The sequence below is a fragment of the Carassius gibelio genome, chromosome A16 (assembly GCF_023724105.1).
Source record: "Carassius gibelio isolate Cgi1373 ecotype wild population from Czech Republic chromosome A16, carGib1.2-hapl.c, whole genome shotgun sequence".
Taxonomy (NCBI): Eukaryota; Metazoa; Chordata; class Actinopteri; order Cypriniformes; family Cyprinidae; genus Carassius; species Carassius gibelio.
In genome coordinates this window covers 12608446-12621254 of record NC_068386.1, presented here as the reverse complement: position 1 = coordinate 12621254, position 12809 = coordinate 12608446, and the positions used below count along the sequence as shown (strand labels likewise).

General features: G+C 36.8%; 1 protein-coding gene across 1 annotated transcript in view; it reads left to right on the top strand.

Moving 5' to 3' along the window:
• The window catches only part of LOC128030653 (polypeptide N-acetylgalactosaminyltransferase 1-like), an 83656-nt gene that overhangs the window by 57211 nt on the left and 13636 nt on the right, over positions 1 to 12809 (top strand). Inside the window, exon 4 of the mRNA XM_052618450.1 lies at positions 971 to 1139. Coding sequence (XP_052474410.1) covers positions 971 to 1139 — 169 coding nt within the window. The remainder of the gene's footprint in view (positions 1 to 970; positions 1140 to 12809) is intronic.

Below are 12809 nucleotides of genomic sequence, written 5' to 3'. Positions count from 1 at the left end.
GCGCGCGAGAGAGAGAGAACGCAAGAGAGAGAGAGAGAGAGAGAGAGAGCGCATGAGAGAGATAGAGAGAGTGAAACAGAGAGAGCGAGCGAGCCACGGCCGCACGCTCACCGTCTTCAAACAACACGAGCGCTGTCCTGCTCTCTCCCTCGCGCATATTAATCAGTTGACACAATGGTGTCGATGTTTAAATAATTAAAAATGAGAATGTAAGTGTGCTCACCCCATTTTTGTTTGTAAGAAAAAATTAGATTAGATTTCATATCGCAATATATATCGCAGAGAAATAAAATTTCGCAATGTCATTTTTTCCCAATATCGTGCAGCCCTAATCTACATACACTTTACTCACACACGCCATGATAAACAATTGTGCACAGCAATCAAGGCCAGGATGTATATAATTTTAGCACAAACATTATGATCATTGATTGTTTTTTAGTTTGTGTAAGGAGAGTACAATGTCACTGAAGAGCATGACTGGGATTAAATATGAAACGTGATATGTAAAAATCAACATCAGTATCCCTTTTGAACAGGATATTTTTATTGTGCCATTTCCAATTTTGCAAAAAGTGTGACAGTAATATTTCATTATGTGTATTACAAATATGAGCTGTGCAAAATATCTGTAGAAAGACAAATGACTCAAGCATATTATTATAAACATATTCAAAATGTCATTTGCAGCACTGTCATTCCCATCACAGAAAACATCATTTGAGATGTGGTGGAAATGCTACTGTGGTTTTCTGGGTTTTTATAAAAATAAATGCCAAAAATAACACAATTCTCCTGTGATGTGTGTGTATCCACATTTAAACAGATTAAATAAACTAGTGAGAGCATGATGGGGTTATTTTCTGAAAGTCCACCAGGCCCAAAATTGGCCATAGATGGAGAAACGCCCATACTTACTGATTCGAAAGCCAAGGGAACAATCTTGAGTCCATGTGTGTTTGTGTTCCAGTTGTGGTTCAAAGGCCTCATGACGGCCCGGGGGAGATGGGAAAGCCAGTGGTCATCGCTAAAGACCAACAAGAGAGGATGAAGGAAATGTTTAAGATAAACCAGTTTAACCTGATGGCCAGTGAGATGATTGCACTCAACCGATCTTTACCGGACGTGCGTCTCGAGGGGTGAGTGTCTGCTTATTTATCAAAGCTTCCTTTAAAGTGAGTTTGTTTTTGTTTAATATATACATTTTATGATTGTAACTGACCAAATAAACATTTTGAAATGGCTTTGTTAGGTTTAGGGGGTTAGGTTTTGAGCTGTGAGGGCTGGTGTTTGGCTATTTGACTTTAGAGAAACTGATAGACGTATCGTGGAGTGTCTGTGTGTTTGTGTGTGTGTGTGTGTGTGCTTTTTGCTGAGTGAAATATGTATGTGGCATGGAGTGAAATGTAAACATTGATCCGTGAAATGTGCTTATTTTCTGCCCCTCAAATGAATTTCCGGTGAAGTATTTTTCTCAGCTCTGTTTGAAGCAAAGCAATAGAATAAACATTTTCAATTAAAAGATAAGAGTGTGTCAATTACATAGTCACAGTCATGCCCTAACTTCACACACACACACACACACACACACACACACACACACACACACACACACACACACAGCATCACTGCCACAACTTTCACCTTCACAAGAATGATCTGACTCTGAGTACATATGTTACTTGTAAATGCACAAACTTAGTACACCAAAGGGTCGAGAGGAAACTGGTTGAAATCTGAGTGAGAATGAAAGTGCTGAACTCTTTTTCTTAAAGCAGGATGTGGTCTGCTCTGTTTTCAGCTCTTTTCCATCTTTGGTTTTGTAAATGTGAAAATAAATCAGCATTCCGGCACAATGTCCAAATTATTATTTTTTTTTTTACTTGCTTTCCTACACTACACAGTGTAATGTAGTTTTGTAGCGAAATTCATACATCAGTATATTAACCCTCAAAGACAGAGACAGCCGCCCGCGGCTAAAAATAACTGTTGTTTTTTAATGTTTAATAAGTTTTGATCCGCTTATCCAATCTGAATGCTTTAAACAGTGATGTAAATCAGCTGTTTATCTCATTTGGTTATTCAGAGGCGCCGTAGTGCACGTGATTACGTCATCACATTTTGACAACATTGATTAGTCAGAAGAAACCAATGCTTTCGTTCCTCTGAGCCAAACCGAAATGATTGTTGACGCGTAGTCCCTCCCCCAGCCCAGATTGGTTAAAACTGTACCATATTCAACCAATAAGTAGTCTTTTGAACTACTACTTAACATATTTCTTTTGAAATATGAACGAACACAAAGTGAAAGTGAAGTCTGTCGCGAGTGCATGGATACAAACACAAACTAACACATTTGCATGAGAAAACTCTGAAAAAGCACAAAAAAACACGACAGAGAACTTTGACATAAAACAAATCAAAACCAAGGATGAAACAGTGGTACATAGCTGATAAAGCACTGGGATTTATGTTTCGGGTTGCTAGGCGATGTCCTGGTGAAATCGATTCTGATGCAGAAATTTCTGTTGCACTCTGAATATTTCTCACTCATTTTGTGTAGTTTGTGAATCATTTGCACTGTATTGTTGAAGACGATTTGTGCAATTGTTTTAATATATGCTGCATAGTTTGTGTTTATTGTTCATACTCCGATTGAAAATATATTTCTCAGAAGAAAAAAACTTTTTTTGTTTGGTTTTGTCGTCAAATAACACTCTTTCCATTTTTTTTTACTCATTGAATGATTTTGGACACATCTCAATTGTTAGTTAATGAAATAGGCCTGTTATTTTACTTAAAAGCGCAGATAACAATATTGTAATAAACGGCTATAAATTGCTCGGGGAATGGTATATCTAAACAAAATTTTATTTGGAAGTGTAAAACACCCAGACAAAACTTTCTAAAGAAAAATATCTAAACTTTAGGAGTTTCTGTTTGAGTACACAGTAAAAAACACCCAATTGTGTCAGGGTTACTAAGGGAGAGGACCCAGATGCAGAATGAACAAGGAACATTTATTGACAAAAAGAAAGCACGATAGGAGGGAGTGGCTTGAACAGTCCAGACAGTAGGATTGGGTAGATGGGAAGACAGTGGAGCAGGCAGATGACTGCCGAGGGGCGCTCTGGGTGACAACCGAGTGCAGGACTGTAGAGGAGGCTGTGCAAGGGACCAGACCACAGCACCAGGAACCAAGGGCACTTGGCTATGGAGGTAAAGCCACACACGTCAGTCCTCCAGGCGGGGAGACCCAGTGGCCAGGGAGAAGGCAGCAGGCAAGGCAGGAACAGACAGAACTCACAAAACACTAGACAAGACTTAAGACAACAACAAAAACAATAATAATAATAATAAATAAAACAAGGGCAAAAATCAGACAAGAGTGCTATGACCTAGAAACAAGATAAACTAGGGGAAATAACCAAAGCTAACTAACCAAAGTAAACTAAAAAGGTAAAGAAACAAATACAAAATAAATTTCTAGAAATAACTGGAAAGACTAACCAAGAGAATAACTCAAAGGGGAAAATAAATACTTTAAAGAACAAGTCAAACTCAAGTCAAATTGAAAGGGTGATCCAAACAAAAAGAAACACTTAAACTAGACTAGAATAAACCGTGACGAGATAAACTTAAACTAACAAATACCAGACTAAAACTGACAAGGGAAAAACTCTATTAGTATAGAACAGCTAGCACGCTAAGCAGACACTAACTCACACACAAAACGAACCGGCAAACACATGAGGGAAATGATCACAATAAAAGCATACAGAGACATGAGGAACAGGTGACAACACTCTTGACTAATGGGGACTAAACAAGGGGGCGTGACCAGGGAAAACAAGGAGGTGGGAGAAGAGGAGCACGTGGTAGACACAAGAGACACAACCATGTGCTCAGGCACAAAATAAACAAAGACACATTGAACAAAGACAGTACAGACAAGACTGTCAGGGCAGGATCCTGACAAATTGTTGCTTGCATTTCTCTTAAAATTCTGTAATTTCATTCATTCTTTGAGAAAACGATAGTAAAATTGAGACTTTAAATTAGTTAAACTTAAACTGTAAGTCCTCCTGTTTATAATGATATATGGAACTTGATGCTGACTGCTAGAATAGGTCTGAAAAACAAAGAAAAGTGCAGGTGTCTCAGGCGCCCCAAAAATGTTCTAGGTCTTTAAGGCTTAATCTAAAAACTATTTTCAATGAAAAGTTTTTAGATCAAAAAGTCTATAGGATTTAAAGAACTGCGTATAATGTTTGATTTGTCACAGTCATCAACTCAATGTTTTTAAACACCTATTATCCTCTAAACGTTTGCCACTTTAAATATTAATTGCTAATATTTGTGTTGTATAGGTTCGATTATTTTGTGTGAATAGTGAGTGTGTGGATGTGTGTATTTTTCACACTACATAATAAAGCTTCTATTTGTTACGCTTTGCAATATTAAGTTCACTGAGGTGAGACAGAGAAAAGCAGAGATGTGTAGAGAAGATGTCACATTCGTCCTTGAGAAAGCGAAGAAAAGGACATTTGTGTGTGTGTGTGGATTTGCGACACTTCTTTTGTTCTGAGTGATATCGCTCCGAACAGTTCCCCCTCTGTTTCCACTGCACTAAATAATGTGGAGTTTGTCCCTCTGCAGTGGATACACATTCTTTCAAAAGGCCTTGCCTTAAGTATTTACGGTTTTAATAAGTCCCTGGATGTTCTCTGTCAAGGCGTGACCATGGAAAGTATTCCACCATGACAGCAATCTCACCCGGGGTCTCGGAGCAGATGTAATATTCACACACTCGCATACAGCTGCACGTCAAGCATTACGCCAAGTGTGTACTAAATCGTTTGCATATGAATCCGGGCAGTTCCTCGCAGAGTGATAAATCACTGGGTCACTGGAGGGAACTGCAGGTCTGATAAAAATGCCAGGTCAATTGGTGTTTAATGATTTTTTCTAATTATATGGGGCCAAACCTCTACCTCTTTCTTTTTGTTTTAAATGATCTGATATTAACAGAAGCATTTGTCAAACTGAGACTCTCTCTGTGCATGTTTGGGGGTGTCAGTTTCTCTACCTCTACCTTTAAAGTACCCCTATTGTGCCATATCGAATACGGCCTTTCTTGAAGTATGTAATGTAGCTGTATGTGAACGAAACGATCTGCAAAGTTAAGTAACTCTAAATGTACACGAACAAATCAACTCTCAGCAGCCAAAGCGAGTCATCAGTAATTCGAATCCCTGTTCTGTGGCAGCTACACGTCACGGGGAAACACATTTGCGTAATGCAGGATGTGCCTAATGTCCTAAGTTGTGTCCTACGCTGTGAAAGTAAATTCATTTTATTTTCACTTCCAAAAGATGAGGGATTCACAAAACGCTTGCTCTTGACCAGTTTATTTGGACAAGCTGGCTCAACTGAATCACAACCTGTAAGTATGATTAATAATTGAAGTTTATATTTTCTAATGAGCGTTCAAAATATCGTTTCCATCATGCGCTGTAAGCGGTAGATCAATCACAACAGACTGGGTCATCTGACCAATCAGAGCAGAGTAAGCTTATGGAAAAGGAGGGGTTTAGAGAAATTGAATTTTAGAACCGCTTTGAACATATTGTTTGAGAATTGTTGGAAAATTAGGTGATATTAAATGCATATTTTGAGAAAACAAAAGCATTTTATCGACCTTGAATGCATGTACATTTATTGTAGGAAACTCCCAAAACAATATTAGGAACCTTTAAAATGGCATAATAGGGGCAAAAGTTAAAATGTCATTTATTCCTGTGATGCAAAGCTGAATTTTCAGCATAATTACTCCAGTCTTCAGTGTCACATGATTCTTCAGAAATCACTCTAATATGCTGATTTGCTGCTCAAGAAAAAAAAAAAAAAAATCTTATTATCAATGTTGAAAACTGTTTTTATGGACAATGTAATAAATTCGTTCAGGATTCAGAAAGTTCAGAAGAACTGCATTTATTTTAAATAGAAATCTTTTGAAACATTCTGAATGTTGTTACCGTCACTTTTGATTAAATAAATGCATCATTTGAGCTGATGCATTTTATTCCAGTTTGTTTTTAACCCTGAAAATGAGTCAAATAAAAGTTTTAAAGTTTGCACATCTATGTTGATGTGACAGAATTTGAGCAAATAGTGTGGATGTGTATGCTGCAGCTGGAATAGAGGGAGTATGACCCTGTAAGAGTCATCATGTTTGTTTGCCTCAGATTTTCTGCAAATATGACCTCATGTTTGCACGAGAGGACGTGGTCTGACATGTTTTGTTGACTCTACAGCTCAAAAAACATGTAAAAGAGGAAGAAGGATCTTCTCAACTCCCTCTTTCCCTCATTCATTCCCCTGCGCAACATGCGACATGCACCAAGAAGGTGTCCAGCATCTTGTTAAATTCATGTCTTGCCAGATCTGGGCTTTTGGGGTCCACTGAGTGTGTATAGAAAATCACATGCACTAAAGATCAGCTTGTCATCCATGTAGTCTACTAGCTGTGCATATTGATCAAATAATTCACAAGCAATAGTCCATTTACTTCTTGTTATCTCTGCATTTATAAACTGAGGAAGGAAACCTGAAACACTCTGGCATTAAGGATAGTTTTTCGTCTGATTGGATTATCAGATTCTGATTGGATTGATTTTACAGTATCTTAGCAACGCTCTTCAAACATGTCATTATGCTTTACTTTGCATCAGCAGATAAACCTTTTTCCGGTTACCTCTGTGTTTTCCCTGACCTTCTGCTCTCTCTTTTGTCGTACACACACATACACACACATAGTGCTTAAGTGCTGAGGGTGATGTGTACTAAATAACTGTTTTGCTGCTCTGAATGGGGTAAAATGGAATACATTATTCTGTTTCTCTAAATTGCATATCAAAGGAAGATGAGCGAGAGCAGGAGAGAGAGAGATCTGATATCAAAGAAGTAAGAAATCTCAATCTCTATGGAAGGAAGGAAGTGGAATAACTAGGCGAGAAAAAAAAGGAAAGTGGAGATAAAAGCTACTGAAAATGCATCTGCCAATGGGGAAAGTGTATGTGTGTGTGTGTGTGTGTTGGAGAGAGAGAGCAAACATATTCATGTATTTGTGCCTGGTTGTTGCTGTTTCTTCCCAAACACTCCCCTACATAAATTGTCCCAACATTGTGTTTTCTAGATGAGTCTCAGTGTGAGACATGATCCTTGAAAACTTGGCAAAACAGGACACTGAAATCTGGTTGATTTATGAGTCCATATTTGTGTTTTCACATTTTGTCAGTGAAACTATGGCATTCAGAAATCAGACCTGGCAAACATCTGATGTGCTGTGTAGATATTATTAAAACCTTGGATTAACAGTTCAACGAACCATCAACAATGTAGCAGGTTTATTATAATTAACTAAAACTAAGATTAAAAGATATTCATTACTTAATATATGTTAAATGATTTTTATTATTATTATTATTAATTTTTTATTTTATTTCAGTTAGCTGCCAAGTCAACATTCTTCATTTTCATTTAGTTAAACTTGATGTACTAATAAGTACAACCAAAACTAATAATAAGTAAACTGGATGCTAATAATAAGTATTTGAATGCACAAAACAACCTCGATTTTTTTTTTCAACCTCAGAAATTCTGTGTTGTGTATTTGAAATTTTTCTGGTTATTAATTGAAAGCTTAAAACATTAATTTCATTTTATCTTTTAATTTTTGAAAATTAAGCAAAAAATTTTTGGGGCAAACAAATGAGATTTACTGTTAAAATTAAAACCTGAAGAAGAAATGTTGTGTGATTAATCATTAATGGTGCCATCTGTCATGTCTGGCAAAAAAAATCAAGTCATACTCCACATTCCATACCAGATGGCTCAATAAAGTGAATTGGTCTACTCTAGAGTAACAAACGAGAAACGGCATAGTCTCTATGCTCTGCCCCTACCTTCACAACAACCCTAGAGCCATAGCCGAAGCCTAATAAGAGGACGTTTTGCCTCCAGAGGAACGTTGGGTGATGTCAAGTGATTTTGAAACATGACATCTTCAAGCTACTCCCCTTCACCTTTACCAGTGAATATGTTCATATTACATTTGGAGTTGTATATACACATTATTTGAATTAAATTAATTTGACAGACAGCATTCTGTCAACATCATTGGTCAACATCAGGCAACTTTTCACACGCTTTCACGCCATACATCAATTTTCTCACGCACAGAAAAACCACGACGCAAAGAGGACACGGAGACCAACAGACTAGACAGAGCAGGTTAGTTATGATATAAAAAATGGATAAGTTATAGCTAGCTAATTATCAAACGCAGCTACGGTTAGCCATCGCTAACATTAGCACGTTTATCGAACAGCCTTCAATACATTTCTATGTTATAACTTCCCGAAAAAAATACACAAACATATAAAACAAACTTCTAGCGAAATACTAACAGCATCTAACTTGCCAATCCAAAAGAAATGTTGCAAGTTCGGAGTCGAGCCTCATTTCTTTCAGGTCCATCAGTTGTCTCCAGCGATGGAAAGCAGTTCAGATGTTTTCTCTGGTTCGGCTCCTTTTCTTATCAGATTTGATTTGTGATTCTGAGTGTAGTTGTTTCCCTGTAGCGGTTGGCACTCTCTTCCCTGAACTGAAATGAAGTAGTGGGCTGTACTTTCCACACGATTGACATCAGGTTCAAGTACACGCCCACAAGCCGTGCAAGTTATTGGTGTATTGCAGGTTGGCTGGTGGTTATGTTGCCCGCATACCACCTCCCATGGCCGAAACTGGTATTACGACACCTGTCGGGCCGGGGCTAGTAATGCTAATGCTAATTAAGGTTGATATCTCTGCAGCACTATAACTAGGGATGGGTATCGTTAAGGTTTTAACGGTATTACTACTCTCACCGATACTGCTTAACGGTCTGCACGTCGACGTATTTTTGTAGTCGACGTAATCGAGGACCTCGACACGTTGTTGCAGCACTAAACAACACTGAACAGTTGTGATGTGTACTGCTCTGTTGTTTTGACAAACTGCTTAATGTAAGTGTTAAAACCGTAATGGTGAAAAAAGTTGTCTCTCACAACTGTAGGGCCTTATGATTTAAGCGAGGTGGAAAATGCGGATGGAATCGCAGAATCCAGTCCTTAAAACAGAATTCACAGTCAACATCTCGTCTTTGTCACAGAAAAAATGTCCGTTAACGAATATTTTTTGTCGTCATCTTCGTTAACGAAATTAACATTGCTCCAGACGCACTTCTTTACCCCATTTCTGCTGCATGTGGATTTTTTCTCTCACTGCTGAAGACATAAAGCACCCTGTTACTGATTAAATAAGTGCTTCAGTCAGATGACAGTTATTTTAACAACAGTAGAATGGGTGTGGTGGTGAGAGATTGCTACTGTTGTCAAAAATGAGAGTGCTGAAGGGGTTTCAATAACAATAGACTACTGGTCAAGTAATCAGCTAATCATCTAATTCATCAGCTCGACTGATATTTTTAATGGGAATATTTTCTGACACCAGTTTTGACTCTTGTAACTTTGATGGTTGGTTTGACAAGTTTTACACTTACTTTTACAAAGTACCACTGTTGTCAACAAGGAAATGAATAACTGTTCCAAAAAACTATTGTCCTCTGTATGAAGGAAATGCAAAGGCTTGACCTTTTGGATCATTAATTTGACATCCCTGCTGTAGAATATGATCCACTTAACCAGATTTGTTGTTGTATATTGAGCTTCATAATATGATTAGCTGTTCAAAAGTGTGCTTGAATGCCTGATTGGCTCTTCGGCGTACTGTTTAACAATGTGATTAACATAATCACTGTGAGATTCGTCAGCTAAATTGTGCACTGCCTGATTTTTCGTTTTTTTTTTTTTCTGTTTGCAAGTTTTTGGTTTGCCTTCCCAGTGTGGCAAGCAAAATGTTTTTGGCTTGTATTTCTGTAATTAGCAAGTTGCGCAAACCATTAAAAGCATATGGTCAAGACTGTAAACTCACAGTCAGCATAGATTTACACAACCACGCCAACACACTGCTTTTATAGTTGTGTGTCACATAGAGGGAACAGCACACAGCTGGGAACAATACTGACCTTTTCTCCTTTACTGCATTCCTGCTGTCTGGGAGGGAACTCTTTGTGTGTGTGTGTGTGTGTGTGTGTGTGCATGTTTTTGTGACACATCAGGACACAACTCTGTATAATGACATGGGTATGACACGGGTATTACAAGGAGAGGGTGACTTATGAGGACATAACACATGTCCTTATTTTCCAAAACGCTTATAAATCATACAGAATTAGTTTTTTGAGAAAGTAAAAATGCACAAAGTTTCCTATGAGGGTTAGGGTTAGGTGTAGGGTTGGTGTAGGGCCATAGAATACAGTTTCTACTGTATAAAAACCAGTACGCCTATGGGATGTCCCCACTTTTCACAAAACAAATGTGTGTGTGTGTGTTTGTTTGATGCTGAGAGCTGTACTGTGTTACGGTAACATAATATTTCCTTTACAGTTTGAAAGTCTTTCTGTTTATATGCCTTTTTCACTTTCTGATAAGTCAAGAAATGCATGCCTTCTATATAAATATCTATAAATTATTGACTGCACAGAGCGAATAATAAATAAATACAATGAAATATGAAATTGAATAATGTATAAATAATTTTCTCTTTTTATATATACTGTTTGTGTGTGTGTGTGTGTGTGTGTGTGTGTGTATGTATAAAATGTATTAAATATAGAATTATATGTATTTATTTAAAAATACAGACTTTGATCACTAAGGCTGTATTTATTTGATCAATAATGCAGTAAACTGTAGTATTGTCAAATAATACTACAATTTAAATACCTGTTTTCTATTTTAATATATTTTCAAATGTAATTTATTCTTGTGTCATTTGTGTAATTCCTACAGTATGTAATTTAGGATCCTTCAGAAATCATGATACTGTAATATGCTGATTTGATGCTCAAATATCTTTATTACTATTAGCTATTAATGTTGAAACACTGATAAATAACTGTTATATAACTGTTTATATAAATATATAACAATTTGAAAGTCTTTGCTGTAACTTTTAATCAATTTAATATACATTTCTTAAAAAATGCTGACAGAAACATGAGAGGTCTGTGTGACTAAAGACGATTGAAAATTTATTTTAACTGCCTTAACAAAAGTACACAAAGTTTTGACCAAATAAAAACTAGTTCTGGGCAACAGTAATATGCACAAAGTTCAATAATGATTTCAAAAGTAATGTATTGTTCACTTTTTTTTATGTAGGTACTTCTATATGATCAAAAGTGCTATAACAATTGGTTTGCAACCCCTATATGTTTATACATTTTTAAATTAGTATTCCTTTCACATAGTAGCAGTTAAATTTTTTTGTATAGCTCAACTTATAACATTAATGTAATCAAATTAAATATAAAACAAATGCTATTTGCCACTGCCAGGGCATTGACGTTTTTATAGAAAATATTTTATAGTTTGTTGTAAAAAAAAACAATTTATGCTTAGAGTCCCAGAGCCTTGATCATAACATTATAACAGGCATCTTCTGAGTAGAGACCTGGACTATCGCGGGACCCAATGCAGCAGAGTGCGGCGTGGGACAACATGTGATATATGAACTCAACTGTTTTAAATACTTTATATTTAACGTGTTTGTTTATGTCCAATATTTAGTGTTAAACTGTTGGTCTTTTAATGAAATCTACTATTGATTTTCACCGTTACACTTAGACTAATAACTTCCATGTGCATGATGCAGCAAATTTGTCACAGGACGCGTGGTATGACAGTGTCCGAATATATATGAACTAGCTGTTTTAAATACTATATTTTTATATTTAACATGTTAGTTTATCATTATGTTTGAAAGTAATTTTTTTTTTTCTATTATTGGTGATTACATTGACACAATCTGACGATGCTGACAATATGACAATTTGAAAAATCATATCGCCCAACACTAGCATGATTGTGTATATATTGTGAGAGGGCCATATGTCACCGCGTCCCAAATGACTCAAAATAATAAACCACAAAGTTCAATAAAATATGCACTCCACTGTGCTGAGCGAGAGTGCCATCGAAAACTTCCTATTTCCCACTAAAGTCGTTATTATGAGCACATTTTCTTTTCTGTTAAAAATAACAGGGAACAGTAGTTTGTGAATGTTGATGCTTAGATTAAATAATTTTATCGGGAGCATTCATGTGAATGCTGCTGCAGTCTTTGGCCCTCCCCAAATGTTCTCATTGAGTTAGACGCTTGATGACGCCCATCCCAAGCCAGTACTGATCAACATCCCACTCCTCCTGTAATCCATAGGCTTTCATAATAATAATAATAATAAACTGCATTAATGCGTGATACAATAATTGTCGGTGTTTATTAATTAATACGTTAACGCAATAATAATGCGTTAACTTGCCCAGCCTTAATAAAAACATAAAAATGTGTCCCCAGTTGCCATTTGTAGTCTGTTTTGGATTATGAAGCCAGCTGTGACAGCAGCTGATTGTTTTTGTGTTTTCATTTGCTGTTTTGATTCTGTTCTTTGATATGATGAAGGCGCTGGTCAGAGAGATTTGGATTTAGCGTGTGTGAGATTACGATGACTTTGAGAACTGATGACTAACTGATACTGTGTGTCCTCTGACTGTTATCTCCGCTTTAGAGGAAGAGGAAAAGTAAAAGGATAGGCTGTCCTCAATTATTCCTCCAAAACACATACGCACACACAGCCGAAAATG